The 19,766-nt window shown below is 48.8% G+C and overlaps 8 protein-coding genes across 8 annotated transcripts; 4 read left to right on the top strand and 4 right to left on the bottom strand.

Moving 5' to 3' along the window:
• Nucleotides 1-1,350: 1,350 nt before the first annotated feature.
• Nucleotides 1,351-2,199, top strand: BDV38DRAFT_284664 (uncharacterized protein; the record flags this gene model as incomplete). The annotated part of the gene is made up of 5 exons (XM_032060319.1): nt 1,351-1,426; nt 1,483-1,542; nt 1,603-1,635; nt 1,711-2,132; nt 2,182-2,199. 5 exons carry the CDS (start codon nt 1,351-1,353, stop codon nt 2,197-2,199), a joined length of 609 nt encoding a protein of 202 aa, XP_031911849.1.
• A 243-nt stretch (nt 2,200-2,442) lies between these two features.
• Nucleotides 2,443-6,895, bottom strand: BDV38DRAFT_251589 (CLH domain-containing protein). The gene is made up of 5 exons (XM_032055056.1): nt 6,502-6,895; nt 6,423-6,449; nt 5,408-6,369; nt 3,057-5,359; nt 2,443-2,955 (listed from the first exon to the last, which is right to left on the bottom strand). Exons 1-5 carry the CDS (start codon nt 6,838-6,840, stop codon nt 2,666-2,668), a joined length of 3,921 nt encoding a protein of 1,306 aa, XP_031911850.1. The 5' UTR covers nt 6,841-6,895; the 3' UTR covers nt 2,443-2,665.
• A 152-nt stretch (nt 6,896-7,047) lies between these two features.
• On the top strand, nt 7,048-8,622 carry BDV38DRAFT_251592 (RMD1 family protein). Its single transcript, XM_032055057.1, has 2 exons — nt 7,048-7,510; nt 7,573-8,622. The coding sequence occupies exons 1-2, from the start codon at nt 7,172-7,174 to the stop codon at nt 8,545-8,547; spliced, it is 1,314 nt and encodes a 437-aa protein (XP_031911851.1). The 5' UTR covers nt 7,048-7,171; the 3' UTR covers nt 8,548-8,622.
• Nucleotides 8,623-8,943: 321 nt separating this feature from the next.
• Nucleotides 8,944-10,859, top strand: BDV38DRAFT_251594 (T2 family ribonuclease). Its single transcript, XM_032055058.1, has 6 exons — nt 8,944-9,392; nt 9,456-9,750; nt 9,816-10,008; nt 10,074-10,310; nt 10,401-10,498; nt 10,554-10,859. Exons 1-6 carry the CDS (start codon nt 9,127-9,129, stop codon nt 10,695-10,697), a joined length of 1,233 nt encoding a protein of 410 aa, XP_031911852.1. The 5' UTR covers nt 8,944-9,126; the 3' UTR covers nt 10,698-10,859.
• A 529-nt stretch (nt 10,860-11,388) lies between these two features.
• Nucleotides 11,389-14,502, bottom strand: ace2 (putative C2H2 transcription factor (Swi5)). Its single transcript, XM_032051320.1, has one exon. The coding sequence runs from the start codon at nt 13,782-13,784 to the stop codon at nt 11,472-11,474; it is 2,313 nt and encodes a 770-aa protein (XP_031911853.1). The 5' UTR covers nt 13,785-14,502; the 3' UTR covers nt 11,389-11,471.
• Nucleotides 14,503-14,956: 454 nt separating this feature from the next.
• BDV38DRAFT_133355 (ubiquitin-ribosomal 40S subunit protein eS31 fusion protein) lies at nt 14,957-15,975 on the top strand. Its single transcript, XM_032051321.1, has 3 exons — nt 14,957-15,313; nt 15,393-15,673; nt 15,736-15,975. The coding sequence occupies exons 1-3, from the start codon at nt 15,220-15,222 to the stop codon at nt 15,823-15,825; spliced, it is 465 nt and encodes a 154-aa protein (XP_031911854.1). The 5' UTR covers nt 14,957-15,219; the 3' UTR covers nt 15,826-15,975.
• A 150-nt stretch (nt 15,976-16,125) lies between these two features.
• On the bottom strand, nt 16,126-17,648 carry BDV38DRAFT_272613 (glycoside hydrolase family 18 protein; the record flags this gene model as incomplete). The annotated part of the gene is made up of 5 exons (XM_032057516.1): nt 16,126-16,845; nt 16,894-16,943; nt 16,997-17,026; nt 17,087-17,441; nt 17,493-17,648. The coding sequence occupies 5 exons, from the start codon at nt 17,646-17,648 to the stop codon at nt 16,126-16,128; spliced, it is 1,311 nt and encodes a 436-aa protein (XP_031911855.1).
• Nucleotides 17,649-18,517: 869 nt separating this feature from the next.
• BDV38DRAFT_133369 (uncharacterized protein) lies at nt 18,518-19,244 on the bottom strand. Its single transcript, XM_032051322.1, has one exon. The coding sequence runs from the start codon at nt 19,034-19,036 to the stop codon at nt 18,614-18,616; it is 423 nt and encodes a 140-aa protein (XP_031911856.1). The 5' UTR covers nt 19,037-19,244; the 3' UTR covers nt 18,518-18,613.
• Between the last annotated feature and the right edge of the window lie 522 nt (nt 19,245-19,766).

Raw genomic sequence — 19,766 nt, forward strand, 5'->3', positions numbered from 1 at the left:
TGGTACTCGCATTGTGCGATAGACTTCGGGATCTTTCCTTGCGTTCGATTCCGTATCTATTCCATATCCCCTAACGGTTGATAGAGTAATAGCGTTTTTCCATCGCAGGAGGCTCGTCTTGAATTTAGCTCAATTAAGCTCATCCTAGCTTGAATAATTGGCAGTACGGAGTACGGGCGAATTACCCTAGGCTGGTAATGCACAAGACCCGAGGGCTCGACTAGACAGACCTCTGGCCCAGTTTCTCCTTGTATATCATGAGAGATTGGGGTGATTGGCTGATCCTGACGTGCAGAGAACTAGCACTGGATGGGTTAGAGGATCCGTACTGAGGTGGAAAGCGTGTCTCGGTCGATCTGATCAACCTCACGTTCTGCGAGTGGCAAATCTGTGCACTGATGGTGGATACGATGCTAAGGGTGGCTTCGGCACCGTTCGAGGTAGAGGTGGAATCGCCGAATTTTCCTCCGGTTGAATGTGTTCTAGTCAGGGCGCACTAAGGACCTAATATTTCGCACTGTTGTTATGCAACAATAGTCCTGTGTTGGCAGTTTCAATTCCATTGTGACCATGAAGGGATGAAGTTGCCCTATCAGTTCAAACCACCCAATTGTTGCCTTAGACATCCATTTTCTTTCTAAATACAATCATTCTCTATATTCCAGTAGTGACTGGGGTTTCAAACGGTTTATTCACCCTCTCGCATGATACGTTTGAGTTTAGCTTGTCTACATGTGTAACCCTTTTAACCCCGGCGTCGAAGTTCAACCCACCCCCATCTCCTATTGTGTTGTTGAAAACTTCCTAATCTTCAGGTAGTAAGTAGTACATGGACTCTCAGTGTACTACCAGTAAAAACATCACGACTAACGCCCCTCAGATTTTAATTCTTGCTGCATATGCCTATGCATACACATATGTGTGTATGTTCAAGGTGTACCCTGGAAGACTTCACTTGGGTATCTCGCCCTCACATTTGACACTGTACTTAGTATTATCAACGGTGAATGTCAAGTCACATGTATTTGCTCCAGTCAATGCCGGTTAGTCAGTTCTTGCCTTCCCTTCTGGGAAGTGTTTTTCGTTGCACCTTCTGTCCAAGGCAAGAGGGTGTCACGGGCAACGCCTGACTCTCCTCCTCTTTCGCTTTTCTGCTCGTCTTTCTTTCTCCCTCCTCTTCTCTCCTTCTCCAGCTTATCCATCCACTTTACTCTTCACGCTCGCTTTCATCTATCAAGGCGTTTTCTTTTTCAATTTCCTTATCTATACAACTTTCTCTCTGAACCTGTCAACTTTCACTCCCAATTCTCTCCTAGTCTTGGTGTGCTTTCAAAGCTCCATTTGTTCGATATGGCTTCCAACTCGTCCATCAAGCTTTTTATGTTTCTTGCTGCTTTGGTTCTCGCGGCCATGGTTTGCGCCCTGGGTAGGTATAGTACAGCTGCGGAGATTGCCAATAAAACACGCTACTTACATCCATAGATGTTACAGAGGGTCTTGGCAATGTCTACGATGATGACCACCTGCTGGGTATTCCTACTTGTAAGTTCCCCAGATAACACCCAACAAGATGACGATGTTTGATTATTGTGCTCTCGCTAGTTGATGAACCTCGCGCTTTGCTCCCCCGCGGTGGTGAGTTTCCCGGCTCGTGTGCTACTTCACAGGCTGCCATTAGTTACAGGTAATCGCTAATTAAGCACTTTCCAGGATTCGTAACCGTTACTGTTACAGACACTGTGTGTGCTTCTCCTCCGCCCGTGGCCACCACTTCTCAAAGCACGGGTACCACCCCTGGAGCCCCGGGTGTTCCCCCAGCCCCTACTGTAACCACCGTTTCTGGGACTACTGTGGTGACTGGTACTGCTCCTACTGGTGCTGGCTCAACTGTAGTTGGCCCTGTCACCACTGCGACTGGAACGACTCAATCGACTGGAACACAAAGCAGTCCTTCTATCGGAACTCTTTCCCCTTCAGTCTCCACGAAGTCTTCTAGCATATCCAGTACTGCTCATCCAACTATCTCCCAGTCTACAGGGCAAGCTGGTACCACTGCCACTGGCAGTGGCAGTCAAACATCTACCGTTGCCCCGACGTCCAATGAAGCGGTTGTGCAGGGAAGAATGAGCAACGTTTTGCTGGTCCTGGCAATGATTTTTGTTGGCTTCCTGATGATCTGAGCGCCCTTTGGCATTGTAGTGCTGGGTGCCTACCCATGACGTTGGTAACTTCATACGGGTCGGGTGCTACTGTGTTTATTGATTTCAGCAGCAACTGCGATGACTGACCATGGCTTTCCTTATCGTTTTGAGAGATCGCGTCAGAATGGTGTTCTTTGTTGTTACAAGTTTGCTACGGGGTGCACTAGTGACTACACTCCCTGCTCCCATTAATATTGAAACGATCCATGTTTGTTCACAGAGCGGCCAGGTCCCGCATAATCTAAGACTCTTGCAATTCTCATATTACTTACACTGTAATTGGTACTACCATGGGTATCTCCTAAGAAACAAAACTATACCGTCTGTAGTCGCGTCAGGGAGCTATGTAGCGGAACCAGCCGTCCTTCACCCACATCGATATTAACATGCACCAAAGCATCTCCTAGAATGGCACTCGTGGGAGTGCCTCTAGCAAAGCCTGTACAGAAACATTGTTGATCCGTTTACGTATCAGTTTCTCCGATCGCTTCAATCTCCTTCGCAAGTGCACAAATTCGGCAACCATCGCCAATCCGGTCCCGGAGAAGCCGGGCAGTGGTAACCTTAGGACCAACCGTCCGGGAGGTGGACATTGAGGGCTCGTCCAGTGTTGATGTATGCAGCTGCCGGAACGACTTTGGAGTTTGAGTGGCTGACCGACTTTCCGGTGTGGTGTCATCGGAGGGTTCAGTTGCATGAATGTGGGAAAGATGGAAGATGTGTCCGCAAGCGAACCCAACAAGAATCTCTTTCTCTGCCAGTTTAATAACCATTAGCTTCAAGATCCAGGAAAGCAAGCGACAGAAGAAAGGAACAAAGACAACGGCTACAGATATAAATAAAGATAAGACTTACCATTGGCATGGAAAGGAAGTTGACAACCTGCACATCTCCCGACTTGCGTTGGAGTATGTGGTGGTACGGAGGTCTTCTCAGTGCCGGCGTCACTCTTCGCTTCGTCTTTCTCGGTCACTCCGGACAGGGTAGCTGATGAGGATGCTGGCCGCTTTTCTTCTTCAATGACATTGAACTTGATACCTCGTCGCTGACCTCGACGTAATGTGTCCATGCCCACTGCGACCTCGCTTTGGAGGACTTTGGCGGCGCCTTGGCTGATACTTGCCTGGAGATCGTGTTCTCGGATCAAGTGCGACAGGCCCTCGCGCAGACCTTCAATTTCCAGTCCGCTAGGGATACGTCGGACGAGCTTTATCGGGTCGATGGCCGTGCCGGCTTCTACGAGGAGACCGTGGATGAATCGTGGCTTGTCCATTGAGTAGTCGAGGAGGTCCTCCCAGAGGTCTGGTTCGCCTTGGGACTTGGCGAATGAGATGGCTTGTGATACATCCTTTAATTCGGAGAGGATGAGGTTCAGGGCTCGCTTCGTTTGACCCATCTTTGATAGGAGGTAGATGAGTTCGGGTGTAAAGCGCCGGCCTTCACATATGGTGACTGCTAAGTCGAATGTGTAAGCGGTGCTAGTTTGCAAAAACTCCATCAACAATGCACGGTCGTAGTTGGCGAAAAGTTCCACTGCCGTATCAGCGAAGCTGTCAACTAGTGCTTTTCCTTCGTCGGCTGCCAATTTGCTCGCTGCGTCCCGAATGTGAGCGAAGTGACCCCTTCGGGGTTTAGTAACGCCATGTGGTAGAGACTCTCCTCGCCAAAGAGCCCGCAAATAGAAATAGAGAAATAAGAGCCGGTTTGCTGCTTTCATCTGGTTGACGACAGTCTCTGGACGGACGATTCCTGTATATGCTTCGCTCACGAGGAGCTTGATGGGCTCTGCTGTGAGCTCCTCCAGCTCGGATTTGGGCGCTGACTTGAGCTGCTCCTTGGACACACGGATCATGATGAACGCCGGAATATCGTCGGAGACTGCATCCAGTAAACGATGATCTCTTGTCAAAGCCATCGCCGTGTCCGCATCTTGGAGTCGGACGTAGCAACGTAACGCTTCACCATAGTGACCACCGGCTAGATACAGCTTGGCAAGACAATTCATCAAGATGCGCCACTCATCCGAATCGGGTGTAATTGAGCCCGATCCAAGTTGCTCTTTGATAATTGATATGATTCCAGCAACATCAAATAGGTCGAACGGCCAGGAGCCTATGAGCTCACTAAACCTATGTCTGTCTTGAGTGACATAATAGCCAAGGATGGTTTCATAGATTGCTGAAGACAGGGGTGGGTGCATATCGGTTGGAATGACAGGTGATATTTCATCCAGTTTGTCGTGTTTGATGAAAGTCCAAGCCCAATGTTCCCAACGTGGTGCGGTATGCAGTGCTTTTACACAAACCTCAGCTGCTTCCTTCCAGTTATCCTCCTCGACTAACTGCTGTATCCATAGCTCACCAATACGGCGCTTTTCTTGCTCGGCAGCGGAGATGACCCCTCGGCCGGTGGTTGTCATAGACGACCTATCATCTGCCAAGAACTCACCAAGAGTAGTTGGAGCTCTTGCAAGAGGAGCGAACATGGTATCGTTCTGTTCACTTGCAGATCCTGCTGCCTCGGGATGCTCATCGATGAGCTTCCATGCTTCCTCGTATTTCTCGTGGGCATCCAGCCATGCCAGGCGATCTGCAAGATCTCTCTTCAATGCAACGACACCATCATACGGACTATGTATGAAGATCTTGGCCCCCGCATTCCCTGAGATATCTTGTACCTCTTTAGATACGGGCTCCTCTACAGGTACCCGTCGGGAAGTATAAGTACTGGGTGCTTTACTAGAACCTTTGTCGCCGCTGCTAGTCGAACTGCGAATACTGGCACCCGAGCTGAACAAGCGTGCAGGGTACATAGTTGCATCCCAAAGGCCACTCCCCAGAGCTTCTAATGCACCTTTCTGGGAAACGGATACAGTTGTCTTCCAGGGAGGTAGGACACACATATGATAGTCAGAAGAAGTGAGATTCTCATAACGGCTGACTGAAAGGGTATCTGCACTGAGCTCTTCTTTGGTTTCAATATCGATTATCCGAAGCTCGGGTTCTAACCCCCTTGGACGATGACGTCCTCCGGGATGGAGGACTCCGTGTTTGGACCGTTCATCCCCTGTAGCGTCTTCGGCCTCGATGTAGGCGAGGACCACCAAAAGGCTGGGAGTATATAATGAGATTCCGGATATAATACAGTCGGTACGCAATCTAGAGATCGGTTAGGAATCGGCCGAATCCAGCACTTCAGAGACTTACATTGTAGAGACCTCTACAGATCCAATTCTTTGGTCTTTGTTGTTCTTGCTTGGCCGATCAGGATAAACTTCAATCACCCAGACCGTACCACCCCAGCCAACTATCAACCTCTCTACCTTTTCTTTGGTGGGTGTAACGGTTGAGTGATCGTGGAGAGATGTCTCGCCTTTGTGCTGCGGCATCTCCTCGCTATCAAGAGCGGCGTCGTCGACCCATTCAGCGCGAGCCTTCCAAACACTAGACATTTCTTCCCATCCCGGACGGTTGGGGCGGTCAATGTGACTGATGCGTTTCCAGGCATATTCTGAATCGGATGAATCTAAATGAAGGTTTGATCGCATGATTTTGATTCCTTCTTCATTGACCCAGACGACGAATTTCCCAGACAACGACCATTTTATCGTGCTAATGGCTCCTTCGCCACTGTGTAATATGGTATCCTTGCCGGTGTTGCTCCCGAGGCCAATAGAGCCAAGCCAGCTCGTAGCTGCAGCTGCAGCACCCCCCATCGTTGTCGAATTCGTACTTACACCCACCCGGCCACCTGTGGTGAGGATCAGGTCCCCAGCCCGACCACCGGATAAGAATGTCCTGTCACTCTTGTACTCCGGTGATAGTGCGACAGCTTGTACAGGCCGGCCAAAATTGCGTAAGAGGACGTCCTTGGAATCCACAAGGGACGCAACACACACATTACCATCTATGGAAGACGTCGCGATATATATCGAGTTCGAAGGCGTAGAGGATAGCGCTGGGTGGCTGTTTGGCCTTGGTCTGCCCCGAAGACTGGAAGCGCCGGACGATGGTCTGGAGTGGTGGTCCTGCGCTTCATGAAGCCTAATGCTGTCGGGTTTAGTGTTCGGTAAGGGTGGAGGGAATGGCGAAACCGATATAGAAGTGACGCTAGCAGAGTGTGCATGGTACACACGGAGAGATTGGAACAGAGGTAGTGATAACGCATGCTAATGGGATGTTAGTTGTGGAGTGCACCCGAGTTGGCAGCCGGACAACGTACAATATTACCATTATGCGTTCCAATTATCTAGACGAATTCTCAGCTTCATGTAGCATCCTAATAGTCACAGATCTCATACCATCTTGTCTCCAGCAGCGAGGAAAGAGCTTGTTGCATCGCCGTTGCGGTACACCGCTCCCAAATGCTTCGTCAAGTACGCATATTTCAAGTGTGGCTCCTCTTCGTCCTCGTCATCTTCTGCTTCCTCTTCCTCTTCCTCTTCGCTATCATCTCCATGCTCATTGTCATCTTGGTCCTCATCCTTGTCGTCGTCATGCTCGTGATCGTTTCCTGCCAATTGATCCAGGTGATTGGGGTGGGTATTGGACTCGTGAACGTTCTGCCCGGCGGATACCTCCAAGTCGGAACCATCCTGACGGACATCATCCGTCGCCTCAGTCGCGCCAGGCGCGTCCATGGCGAGAGCCTTTACCGTACCTGATGGAGCTATGTTGAAGTGTCACCGATGCAAGAAAGCATGCCCGGATGTGTTGGGGTATGTCGGGGATCGGTTACTAAGCAGTCCCTCTTAACTAATTTCAGCTTAGCTCCAGTTACATCACCGAGTTGAACCCCCGGTCGTTCTTTTACTTCCCGCGGAACCGCCGCGGTCTTTTCAAAATTCATTCACTCCTCCAGATCTTCAACGGCCGACCGTACGTGTCATGGCAGTAAAACCCAGCTACTTACTGACTTCACCACCTTAACTTCTCTGTCTCTCAAAATTGTTCTTTCTTGCAATTGCGTAAATGTTTGCAAAACCCTTCGTTGGCTCCATTTGCAAAAGACCCGCAGTGACCAGGCTTGTGAAACAGCCCCGGAGCCAATACCTTCATGCCACATCACCGTTCAGCCTTCCTCGGCGCAAGGACTTCTTCTCTTCCAATGCGTATCTGACTCAGAAACAATCAAAAGCCGGAGATGGGAGCGAGGATCCCGGGCAAGAATTCCAGAAGCAACGGAGAAGAGGAGGCAGATCGCCGGCAGCGCCAACCTCGTTACGGAGAGTCGCGGTTGAGGCACAAAGATCGAAAGATGGCTTTCTCTCTAAAGCTATGCTTAAAGAGCAAGGGCTCTATCAAACCAAGGTTCTAAACCAACGTTCCTCGATGGTAATTTCAGTCGCTGATCTTTGATTCATGAGCGACAGGTTGTGACGGCTTATGCGGTGGCCGAGCAATTCAACATCCGCAAAGTGCGGGAAATTCTTCAAGAGAAAGGCTATGAACCAGATCCCTTTGATACCGGCCTATACCCCCAAGTGGTTCATGTTCAGGTCCCCCTAGACTCCATTCGTCGCGTCAGCAACCCGGCCACCACGGATTTGGCTCCCAATGAAGTTGGCGATATTTTCGTTTTCCCCTCGGGTACCGTTGTGGCGTGGTCGCTCCCAGAAGGCTTTACATCTTTCCTCGCAACTAGGACCTTACTCCCTGCAGCCGAAAGACCTCATCTGGATAGCTTAGAGACGGAAGATCTCGAGTATGTGGAGGATCAGCAACGAGATAGCAGCAGCATAAAGGGCGATACCATTATCCTAGGCACCAAACCAAGCAACAATGGGACAAGCCCGCAGCTTGATCGACAGCCTGTGGATACGGTCCTCACTAAAGTGGCATTTTCCTCCGGGCTGGCTCGGAGCACAAAATTGGCAGTGTTGGAAACACTCCTGTCAAATTATTTCGAATCAACCAGATCGATACCTACACTATTGTCACAAGGATCTCGCCTTCCATACACAAGGGACTTTATCCTTCGAAAGACAGGGCAGTTATTAAGCGTACGCGCCCAATTAAATCTTTATTCAGAGCTCACGGACTCCTTACCGGACCTCTTCTGGGATAGCCGGCATGAACTTGGGCTGGAAGGATACTACGAACAGGTAGGAAGAGCGCTGGATGTCGGAATTCGCATCAAGCTCTTGAACGAAAAGATGGATTATGCGCAGGAAATAGCAAGCGTCCTTCGGGAGAGGCTGAGTGAGACACACGGACTGCGGCTTGAATGGATCATCATCCTCCTCATCGCAGTTGAAGTCTGCTTTGAGGTTCTGAGAATGTGGAAAGAGCGAGCTCATGAGCAAGAGTTACAGAAAGAAAAGGCTATAGATGCGGTGAAATCTTGATAGCCTGCAAATGTGTGTATATGTATATATATAAATGACCTAGCCTTACATGATACCCCTCTCATTTTTACTGAATGATTGCAAACACCATTTTGTAGGTTCCTTACATATCAATACTGGCGGAAGGTCCATCAGACCTTTACTATGTTTGACGGATGGTGCCAGGTAGAAGAAGGAGAAAAAAAAGAGGAAGAGGAGGAGGAAAGATAAAAGAAACCATTGAGGCGTCAGGTACCAAGACAGCGGTCTGGTCAGGAGAGTGATTATCAATAGTTGGGAGCTTCTATAGCTTCTCCACAGCTTAGCTCAGTTAAGGTTATCTAACTAGCTCCATTTATCAGTCTACGTATCAGCTGACGGATCACATGTGGCGATCCAACTTAGTCATCGGTCATAGGATCACGGGGTACAACGTCTACCTCGAGCTATCTTATATATGTCTAGTCATCTACTTCTCCTATTTCTCTAATCGAGTAAACTGCGACAGATACTACTTTTGGCCCACCACTCCAAGTCCTTTAGAGGAAGCCAGAGCGCGGAATACGCCAACTTCCCTACTACCACTAGTATATTACCAGGATGTTCCAGGGAATACCAGGGCCACAGCAGGTGCTAACCGCCTTGACAGGGTCCCTGGGACTCTCAAGTCTCCTTGGACCCGAAATTGAATCCTCACAGAGCAGATTTCAGCACTGCTCTAAGGCTGAGCTGAGCTGCAAGACTCCGTATCATGGCCAAGACAGATGCTGCTTCAACTATCCCGGGGGCCAGTTCCTTCAATCGCAGTTTTGGGATGCCGACCCGGCTATTGGACCTGAGGATTCCTGGACTATCCATGGATTATGGTGAGGCTCTTGCAAGGGCGACCAATCTTTGTGACTGGGGCACTGATTCCTGGCACTTTCTAGGCCTGATTACTGTAATGGAGGTTTCCCTCAATACTGCGACTCAAAAAGGCGGTATAGCAACATCTCCCTGATCCTGACTGACTCAGGTAGGGGGGACCTTTTGGATGAGATGCGTACCTTTTGGAAAGACTGGAAGGGAGACGACCCAAACCTATGGGAGCATGAGTGGAACAAGCACGGAACCTGCATTAGTACCCTAGAGACTCACTGCTACGACATATACTACCCGCAACAGGATGTGGTGGACTACTTTGACAAGACAGTGGAGCTCTTTCACGGATTGCCTACACACGAGGTTCGTGGTGCATTACTTTGGATTACGTATCGCACCAACGCGACTAGATAACTAATCTTTACTAGATCCTTGCCGGTGCTGGGATTGTCCCATCTTACACGGAGACCTACTCCCTGAGTGAGATCCATGATGCTCTAGTGAAGGCGCATGGGGCCGAAGTTGTCGTTAGATGTCGCCACCATAACCTGAACGAGGCTTGGTATTTCTTCAATGTCGCTGGGCCTTTGCAAACGGGCAAATTCCTTCCCGCCAACCCAGGTTTGCTCCCCTGATCCAGTTTCATATAACCAGGAGGGTATATGATGTCTAACTGCCCGTACTAGATGGCCAAACATCCAACTGCCCTTCCAAGGGTATCCGGTATCAGCCAAAGACACCTCGAAAAGATGAACCAACCAAAACACGAGGACCCTCGGAGCCAACAAGTACCGGTACACCAAGGTCGAAACGAGGGAACCTGATCGTCTCAACACAAGGCCAACAAAGGGGTTGTATAATCAGCCGCGGAACCTGGTTCACATCAGGGACCTGCGCAACGTTCCGGATCGAAAAGGTTTCTGGTTCGTCTTCTACATCTCGTTGTTCTCCTCGTTGTTCTCCTAAGTATATTACAAATTCCTGAAAATACGCTAACGAGATACAACTCGTAGATGAGACTTTCACATTGCAGTCCAGTAAGGGCAAGTGTTCGTTTGCAAAAGATACGTTCAGCTGCGGTCCTAGGATCAAGAACCCAGTTGAGTTCAGTGTAAGTTTTGATCCGCTACTTCTCTTTTTGAACTCAATACTTACATTTATTCTAGATTCAAGATGGCAAGCTCTCTTACCAGGGAAATACGACCTTCTTCGCGGATAAGGCACCTAAAGGTCCTACAAAAAGCAAAATTTATGTGTCTGAAGAGGGGCATCCTATTGAGCTGACGATTACTTGGAGAGGAAGTCATTAACGTCTCCTGTTTTCATGTTTGCGCTCTGCATTGCGTGATGTGACCGGACATTAGTTGTGTTGTACTACTTGGCATGGTTTATAGAATCATATAGATTGATTACTAAGACATAGAAGTTTTCAGGTTCACTATGATCGAAGTATTGTTTATATGTAAATTTCCTTTTTTTTTTTTGTTTTGTTTTGTTTTGTTTAATTCAGTGGATCTATTGCAGGCCTAAAGTACAGGTGGGCATGACCACCAAGAACGACGATGTACCCAACAGAAAAGTTCAAACCCATTTAGTACAGTCTTCGAGTCTTAAAAGCAAATCACATGAACGTCATATAAACTCGTGAGTAGAAAGAACGAAGGAATATAGGGCGTAAAGCATAACAAAGGAAAGGATGACCTGCAGAACTCCGTATAGATTGTCAAAAGTCTTTCCCCGCAAGTCCCAGAAATTGTCGTACATGTGTCGCTGAGCAAGTCACATAAAAATCAAAATGAAAATATAACCACATTGAGATGAAAAAGAAAGATCGAAATGCCCGAAAAGTTCTGTCACAGATGTCGTTGAAAGTGGAAGTTAATCGTTGAAAAGTTTTGATGAGTCGTAAATTGTACATTGTTTCGTCGTGCCATTTTTGAAAGGTCGTTTGTCATATGCATGGTTTCCAGTCGTCTATATCTCAGTCATGAAAATTGTTCACATTCACCATTATTCGAGTGTCGTTGCGTCGTCAGTCTCCATCAATGTTTTTCCATGTCTATAAATTGTCGTTTGCGGGTCCTTCACTCCAAGAAGAATTCCCTCGTCATAACGTCCGAGGGTTGTTCGTCCATTTGGAATTGGAAAGAAAAGAAATCGTCACCCATTGAGGGACCGCTGGAGAAGCCTTTGCCTTGAAACAAATCCATGCCGTTATCAAAAGAGGGACCGTTCACATAATCAGGGAATGCCGCCATGTCAGGGTCAGTCAAGCCAGGGAACTCGTGCTTGCTGAAGCTTGTAGATGGGTCTTGGTTGATGAAAATGTCTAGGTCTGAGCCATTTGATGAGTCGATCAAAGTGGGGGCGGTGTGTGGGGAAGATAGGGCATGAGTTGTTGAGCTTGTAGTGTTCGTGTAGGGGCAGACTTCAGGGTCCGAAATTAGAGGTAGACCGGACTCTTCAATGATCCTTTCAAGAGGTCGTTTGGATGGAGACAAGGGTGGCATTTCATCCTCCGTGCTTGGGGTAATTGATCGCTGACTGTGGGCAGGTGATGGTCTGTTTCTTATGCTACCCCCAGGAGAGGCGGGAGGTGTGAAAGTCAGGACCTCAGGGGGCAATGAGTAATTAACATTGCTGAACATTGGCATCTCCCCCACCGGACTAGAACCCTGCAGGCTCATGTTTTCGAAGACTTCCGAGGGCGGCGAATTGCGCGAAGTGTCTGATCCAGAAGAATCAAACGATGACTTTTCAGCGATTCTCTGGCGCGTCCTGGAGGACTTATCTTGTCTCTCATCCATTTCAGGTCGATGCTTTCTCGGACGACCGCGTTTAGTGGTCTTGCGCACAACACCCTTGTAGCCGCCAATGCACATGCCTCGTTGCCGATGCCGAGTCAAGGCATCATGTCGGGCGAACACATTGCCGCAGAGACATTCATATGGTTTGTCACCGGTGTGTATTTTGGCGTGGCGCTTAAGATCGTGTCCGCGGACGAAGCATTTATCGCAGTGATCACACTTGTATTGACGATCTCCAAGGTGTGTTTGGACATGAGACTTGATGTTCTCTTTCCTTCCAAACCGGCGTTCGCAACCGGGGTGTAGACATACCCATTTTCCATCTTCTGGGTCAGGACCATGGATGTATGATGCTATCTCGTCAATAGTGACACCGGTTTCTTTGATAGAGGCATGGACCCTGGCGTCAAGATTGAGGCTGTCGATAGATGCTACCCTTGGAGAAAGCTTGGGTTTGGCCGAGCTAGGGGGTGCACTTGGGGTCTTCTTTGGGGTCATACGGCTAGGTGTTGCACGATAAATAGGAATCTTCTGCGCCTTACCACTGTCTGCAAGGTGCGGCATGGAGGCAAGGTCGGGTGAGGAATTGAAAGGGGATGTTGCTGACGACGACGTTGAAGAGTGGTTAGATGAAAAACTTTCAGACTTTGAAATTTCGAAACTGGAACCCTGCTGGCAGTCAAACACATCGAAACTTTCTACCTCGAAGGATGCTGTATTTGGGGGAGAGGGCATATCAATCTTTTGCTGGGAGAAGGTCGTCCCAGCCACTCCTTGGAGAGACTTAGCACGTTGCATGTACGACGGCTGGGCTGAAACGGGAACAGACAATCTCTGCTCCTTGGTAGGGGTTGGCTGCATGTCGCCACCATACTGCGCAAGATCCACTGTTCTTTTGAATGGTGTTGTCGCAGGGGTAATGGGCAGGTAGTCTTGAAGTTTCATCAGTGGGGATTGTCTCCTGTGACTAATATCAGGGCACTTACGCGTAGGTTTCGGCGTATGCGGTCTTTGCGCGGGACTGACATCCGATTGCACTGATAGTCGTCTCATATCTGCAGGAACTGCGTTGGCATGGTGCGGAAGTCCCGTTGGGAGATTGTCGCGTGGGTAGAAATCCCAAGCGCTATTCTCCATGAGCTGTGCTTGCTGCAACTGCTGTTGCTGGATCAGATTGAGATGGAGGTTCATCGGCCGACTTTCCAGCGCCGGGGTCTCGGCCTTGGCGAAGGCTGGGCTCATGTATCCCATACTTGGTTGGGTTTGCAATTCTTCATGACTGAACGTCTGGCACTCAGGCATCATGGGCATGGGTGTCGGTTGCGCCGAACGAGCATAGTGTTGCTGTTGCATTACCAGGGGACCTGTTGCGTTAGTATTTAAGAGGTTACCACCTTGCACGGTCTGCGATCGTTGCATGTGTAGAGATCTCTGGTCTAGACTCTGGCCGCGACGATGAGCATGATATCGGTGCATTGCCTGGGCAGGAAGACTGGGAACTTTGGCGGCATCAAGAGCGGAGGGTGTTGAGATCTGCCGCCGATGTTGTCGATGTCGTTCCTGTTGATTCCGATGTGGGTTCGATAACATGGTGGGCAAAGTCTATAAGCCACTCGTCACAAATCGGTGGCGGGCAATTGACAGATCTAATTCTATATGTAAGTCTTCCGGAAACCGTTGCGCATATTGCATAAAACCCTGGTATGCATACCTCACGCAGCGCTAGTCGTACGATAGATGGTATCAAACCGACCTGTCCACTGTGTCAGTCGGTGAACTCTTCAACCAAGAAGACGGATAAGGGAAAGAAAGGGTTAGAAGGAGAGAAAGGTCAGATGAAAAAGAACTATGTCGCTCTTCCGGCTAGATCTGAAACTAATGCGACAACGGGATTGAAGCTTTAGTAAAGCTTCCCTGCGCGATTCCTGGACCTCTGGTTCTGAGAGAAGAGGACCAAGGGCAAGAGGAAGTATTTAGAGGTGGGAACCAGGGAAAGGTGGATGGAGAAGCTGAAGCTATCCCGATCTATCGCCCACGGTTCAGATCAACAATGGTGCTGTTGGCCCAGCAACGCACCCGGGTTGAGGCGTCAGGGAAACCAGCGCCCTTGGCATGGGGCCGTCCATTTGCACTGCTGAGTGGATCGCCGGCGCTGCGCCTTGGTTCGAGCACGGAGAATATCGAACAAAAAAGTGGCCCGAACGCAATTAAGGCTGCGATCCGGCAGGTTAGTTACTCCTGTAAGGAGCTCGTTTCTGGTTCCCCCTCGCGGTCCAGACAAACACCCTATATTAGTTATCGATGTCGCCTCCTCGGATTGAAGAAAATAGACCCTGTCGCCTGTGAGGGTTCAAGACACTATCGCTTCATGATACTCCCTTCCTTTGCAATAGCTTGGATAATAATTGACGCCAATCATGAAACCATTTGATCAATAATTAGCAACTGGTGAAGGGATGATGACGATTGAATTCGAGCGTCTTCCAATCTGGATCGAGCGGGTGGTCCCAAGACGGGTCGATCATTTGGTGGCCTTCGCTTCCAGGCATTCAAGTGTGATGTAAGCATCCCGCTTCGAATCTCGTGACTTCGAACCTTCGACCCGTCACCTGACTTAGTGAAAAAAGATGAGGACCCGGAGAGCCTGATTATCCGAGATTCTCCACGCTAGGGCCAATCCGGCAAAAGTGTGCTCCACGTGATCACACAACCGATTTTAACGCACTAAGACCCTCCACTCTACATATTTTCCACACGATCGCAACGAAGGTTGAGGAAGACAAGTCTTGTCGAGGTTAGTGATGACCCTGTACCCTGCGATGATGGATATGGGATCGCAGTCGCTTGAATTACTTTTGTCTCTCTTTCTCCTCCCAGCAATCCCTCCAGCTGAACTGTGCGAAATGGACAAAGGAAGAGAAACGAGGCAAAAATGATCGACGACACTTGCGCCTATGCATCCAACATTCGTCACCATAAAATGTGTCTCAAACTAACATTTTCATGATATCAGGCCTTCATCAAGATGCAGATCTTCGTCAAGACCCTCACGGGTAAGACTATCACCCTTGAGGTGGAGTCCTCGGACACCATCGACAATGTCAAGTCCAAGATCCAGGGTAAGCATCTGTCTTTTTTTTTTCTCTCTCACTATTTCGCAAACGAGATACAAGATCAGTGTACTGATACAGCATATAGACAAGGAGGGAATCCCCCCTGACCAGCAGCGTCTGATCTTCGCTGGCAAGCAGCTCGAGGACGGCCGTACTCTTTCTGACTACAACATCCAGAAGGAGTCCACCCTTCACCTCGTGCTCCGCCTGCGTGGTGGTGGTAAGAAGCGTAAGAAGAAGGTCTACACCACCCCCAAGAAGATCAAGCACAAGCGCAAGAAGACCAAGCTTGCCGTCCTCAAGTACTACAAGGTCGACGGTGATGGCAAGATCGAGCGTCTCCGCCGCGAGTGCCCCGCCCCCGAGGTACGTTGTTCTTGGGATACCCATCTGAGATTGGTGTGGCAAAATGACTAATGACTCTATAGTGTGGTGCCGGTGTCTTCATGGCTGCTATGCACAACCGCCAGTACTGTGGCAAGTGCCACCTCACCTACGTCTTCGACGAGTCCAAATAAGCGATCTAATCTCAGATCGCTCCGCCTTTCTTGCTACCGGTGATGCGTATGGTGTTTATCTAGGGCAATTTCGGTGAATCTAGATTGGTGGATCTTCGGCTGAGGTGCATAGGTTACCCTAGTTCGATAGGAGGAGCCTTGAAAATGAAATAAAAATTTGAAACACTCGCCCCTTGGCTTGGATCTAAATCTAGCAACTCGTAGAGGATATATGTATGCATTCTCAACTACGGCAAGAACACGCAAATCCACACAAAATAAGACGATGTTAAAACATAGGGGGGTATCTCAAACTTGGGTCTAAGCGAAACCGGCTCGCAGGTTGTCGTACTTGCTTTCCGGGTATTCAAGTGCATTCGGGGTCTGATCCAAGGCGGCCGGTCCTCCAACGCCCTCCACGAAGGTTCCGATCAAGCTACCATCAGCTTTGTTGGCAGTCTTGCCTCCTTTATCAGCGCTAGTCTCCCACCACATCCCGCCAGCTAGTCCATGATGCCTGATGAAAGTTGCTTTGGTCTCACTCATGCGCACATTGTCGTACGAGACCATCGTGCGGGTTGCAGGGTCATAGCTCCACGATGCACCGATACTGGGATCAACATACTCCGTTGCACCTGGTCTGGGAAGTGCCTTGTAGTCCCAAACCCCGTTCTCCCAGCTACCTTCACCCACGCCGGAGAAACTCGTACCAGGGCCATCGGTATTAGTGAAAGCACGTCCATAGATGGGCATACCAACAACTATCTTAGAGCGTGGCACAAGACCCGCCGTCTCATAATATGTAAGTGCGTCGACCGTTGAAAATGGGGTCGAGCCTGGCCTGTCAGGAGAAGGATAGATATTTGCTTGATGGCCCGCAACACTGTCCCAGCTGCCAGCATAGTCATAGGCCATTAAGTTGTAGAAGTCCAGATATGGTGTCATTTCACGAAGCCTGAGCTTTGAGTAATGTTCCTTACCTGCTGGGCAGGCAATGGTCAAGTAGAACTTCCGATATGGGCCAGCTGCTCTGTCCAGGGTCTACACTGTGTCAGCACCGAGGAAGAACGAAAATAGAGATCAACTCACCTCACGACACTTCTGCAAAAGCAGCACAAAGTTATATGCCTCGTAGTCGTCTAGATGGCCTGTTAGCAAGCTTCCCTGCGGCCGTCTTCGTGCATTTGCTTACCTTTAGGATACTCCCAGTCGATATCAAAACCTTTTTTTTTTTCACGTTAACAGATGGCGAAATACACTCAAATCTATCGATGCAACTTACCATCAAGACCAAGGTCCAATACCAGCCTCGTGGCAGTTTCAGCGAACCTAGTGCGTCCGGCCTCCGTGCTTGCTGGCTGGGCAAAATTGGCCGAGTAGGTCCATCCACCGATTGACAGCAGCACTTTCAGTTGCCTATTCTGCTGTTTGAGCAAGAACAGCTGCTTGATGCATCCGTAGACATTAGTGCCGACATCGTTCCAGGAGTCCGTTGGGTAATGTTTCTCGATGTCGGACCAGGTGTCTGTCAGATACACTTCTCCGGACTCGGGTCGGACATTGGCGAACGCATAAAGGATATGGGTCAATTTATCTGCAGGGAGATCCTGGGGGTTGTGGTTGCGCCCGTAGATCGCCTTTATCAATTAATACCTCTGGAAGGAAGCTCACTCGGGGTGCCAGCTTACCCAATTGACGAAATATGCAACAGACTTTAGCCCGGAAGACATGGCTGGAGGGGTAGATGGAATTAGAATAGAGGTATCACTCCGGTATCGAGAAAGAAGAAGAGCCAAAAGAATGCCAAGAAATGCAAAACAGTGGATAAGTTGAGAAGGTGTCATACTCACCGAGGTATATAGTTGGTATTTAAATTGAGTGCTCCTCCTGAAAATACACTGCAGCCTGATGGCCTGGGTCGTACCTGCCTTAGGACCAACTTATGACGCGGGCCGGATACCCAAAATAACAACAAGGCTGAGAGTTTATTGGTTCAGGGTTAACTTGCGGCGGTGCAAGGATGTGGGGTGTGGCGAGTGAGATGGTTGTGGCTGACGAGCTGTCACTGACTGTGGCTAAAGGATGACACGAGGATGGATACAATGGCTAAGACACTTTGTTTTCGATGAAGAAAAGAAATTATAACATCTTTATATAGATTCAATTCCAGTCTGTTACAGACTCGGGGCACCCGTTTGCACGACCTTTGGAAACCAACACAAAAGTCTTTGGTGGCGTAGTCATTCCCTGCCTGACCTTTTAATTTCTCTACTGATTCTTGGATGTTCGTAGTTCCTCATGTCCATGTGACTGCGGCATTCCCCTGTCGCTCTGCACGCGGCTCTCTCGCCGTATAGCTGAGTTGCAGCGGGATGGTTCATCCGAAGTATTGATACTACCTCATATGATGAGTACCTGAATCGTGTAAACTGTCAGAAGGATAGATCGATATCACGGAAGGGCTCCCTTTCTTCGACGACCAGGATATTTCCTCGCGGCTCTGAGATCCCTCAATAGTGAGTGGTGAAATGCTTGGATAGCCGAAAGTCCGGGTGATAGTCAAGGAATGTGGACAAGCGTCATCTCGCCTCTCTTGGCTGGCCCTAGGAGGGATCATGGGCACTCAGGTTACAATCGTTAAGACTACGATGCCCATAGGTGGTATTGGAACCACGACGGTGGTCCGTGACGTAGCACGACTCAATAGGTAATCCATCGCATGCAATGAAGAACTGACCGATTTTAAAGATGAGAACATGTCAAGCATCAGAAATTATATCTACCGAATGGGTCAGTGCACATGATCTATCTATTTTAGACTGAATTCATGATGCCAGAGTGCCCGGAGTGTCCGTTTGAATGATGTACGAGCTCCATAGCCATCCAGAATCATCAGATTAGTCGAGAGTACTGTCATAGATTCCAGGGGAAGATACTTCTTAATCTGTAAAATTCTTAGCCCCCCAACTACACAAGTCTGAACACAGTAGGGTGGAAAGGAAGATACATAACAACATTCGAGACTCCAAGTCACGAACCTCGGGTTCCTGGAAAGGGTAAAAATATGTTGAGGAAGAATTCCTTGCGTAGGAGAACTCCGAACCAGGTCGAGCACAAAGAGAATGAAGCAAATCCCGAGAAATCGGCAACCCAAAAGAGTAAAACAAAAAAAAAAAAAAATTGTCGAGTCGATCGCCTTGCATCGGACAGACGGTAACATCACACACTTCATAATCAACGACGATCTCTAATGTCAAACCAGGCTGTTTGGAGAAAGCGTACATACTAGGACAGACAGTTGAACCATAGCACAAACAAGACCTACCTTATCTGGTTTTCACTGTGGATCACTTTGTACCTCCTCAGCTGAACTGTGATGCAGGCTGCCAATCTGGGCATCTGATTGGCAGCGGCTTTAAACTAGTACTGCAGGGCTTCTCTGCACGGCCACATCTCGAACTCACAGACCACAAGATTTGGGGGGGGGGGGGGAAATTGGTTTTTTTTTTTTATGAAAAGTCTGTTTCAACTCTCAACTGCCGTGCATTTTGTGCTAAACTTAGTCTGGCTTTGTGCCCTTCTGTGGACTCCACAGCCCACACAGCTTTTCAGCTGGGATGTCCTCGACTAATCGACGCTAAAAAGGATAGCGCATGAGAATCTATCCATGTGGCTCGGTATCTCCGATGGACTGTTCGGCGTTAAGACGTTACCCAGAGAGGAAGGAGCGTACGCGATCCAGGAAAGTAAGATTTAATATTGTTTCAACCGTGAATATTTCATTAATTCCATACTATCTACTACCTATAACTTCCAAGAAAAATCGAAAATAATTAAATGTTCTGGATGGATAAATTTTCTTCCCAATGGCATTGTAGATATATTGAATACTTTTCGGATCAATCTTAATATTTTTTCGTGTGTCCTTTAGTGTCCTCCGTAATTATTAAAAAAAAAAAAAA

Source organism: Aspergillus pseudotamarii (assembly GCF_009193445.1).
Source record: "Aspergillus pseudotamarii strain CBS 117625 unplaced genomic scaffold BDV38scaffold_40, whole genome shotgun sequence".
Classification (NCBI taxonomy): Eukaryota; Fungi; Ascomycota; class Eurotiomycetes; order Eurotiales; family Aspergillaceae; genus Aspergillus; species Aspergillus pseudotamarii.

What these genes read in the sequence shown, in the direction of transcription:
- BDV38DRAFT_251589 (XM_032055056.1), bottom strand. Translation starts at nt 6,840, where the DNA reads ATGGACGCGCCTGGCGCGACTGAGGCGACGGATGATGTCCGTCAGGAT. An exon ending in TCGCTGCTGGAGACAAGATG is followed by an intron (nt 6,450 to 6,501) that starts GTATGAGATCTG and finishes GAATTCGTCTAG; the next exon opens with ATAATTGGAACGCATAATGG. An exon ending in TCTGTAGAGGTCTCTACAAT is followed by an intron (nt 5,360 to 5,407) that starts GTAAGTCTCTGA and finishes ACCGATCTCTAG; the next exon opens with ATTGCGTACCGACTGTATTA.
- BDV38DRAFT_251592 (XM_032055057.1), top strand. Translation starts at nt 7,172, where the DNA reads ATGTTTGCAAAACCCTTCGTTGGCTCCATTTGCAAAAGACCCGCAGTG. An exon ending in AAGGGCTCTATCAAACCAAG is followed by an intron (nt 7,511 to 7,572) that starts GTTCTAAACCAA and finishes CATGAGCGACAG; the next exon opens with GTTGTGACGGCTTATGCGGT.
- BDV38DRAFT_251594 (XM_032055058.1), top strand. Translation starts at nt 9,127, where the DNA reads ATGTTCCAGGGAATACCAGGGCCACAGCAGGTGCTAACCGCCTTGACA. An exon ending in TGGACTATCCATGGATTATG is followed by an intron (nt 9,393 to 9,455) that starts GTGAGGCTCTTG and finishes GGCACTTTCTAG; the next exon opens with GCCTGATTACTGTAATGGAG. An exon ending in AGAACCCAGTTGAGTTCAGT is followed by an intron (nt 10,499 to 10,553) that starts GTAAGTTTTGAT and finishes CATTTATTCTAG; the next exon opens with ATTCAAGATGGCAAGCTCTC.
- ace2 (XM_032051320.1), bottom strand. Translation starts at nt 13,784, where the DNA reads ATGTTATCGAACCCACATCGGAATCAACAGGAACGACATCGACAACAT.
- BDV38DRAFT_133355 (XM_032051321.1), top strand. Translation starts at nt 15,220, where the DNA reads ATGCAGATCTTCGTCAAGACCCTCACGGGTAAGACTATCACCCTTGAG. An exon ending in TGTCAAGTCCAAGATCCAGG is followed by an intron (nt 15,314 to 15,392) that starts GTAAGCATCTGT and finishes TACAGCATATAG; the next exon opens with ACAAGGAGGGAATCCCCCCT. An exon ending in GCGAGTGCCCCGCCCCCGAG is followed by an intron (nt 15,674 to 15,735) that starts GTACGTTGTTCT and finishes ATGACTCTATAG; the next exon opens with TGTGGTGCCGGTGTCTTCAT.
- BDV38DRAFT_133369 (XM_032051322.1), bottom strand. Translation starts at nt 19,036, where the DNA reads ATGAAGTGTGTGATGTTACCGTCTGTCCGATGCAAGGCGATCGACTCG.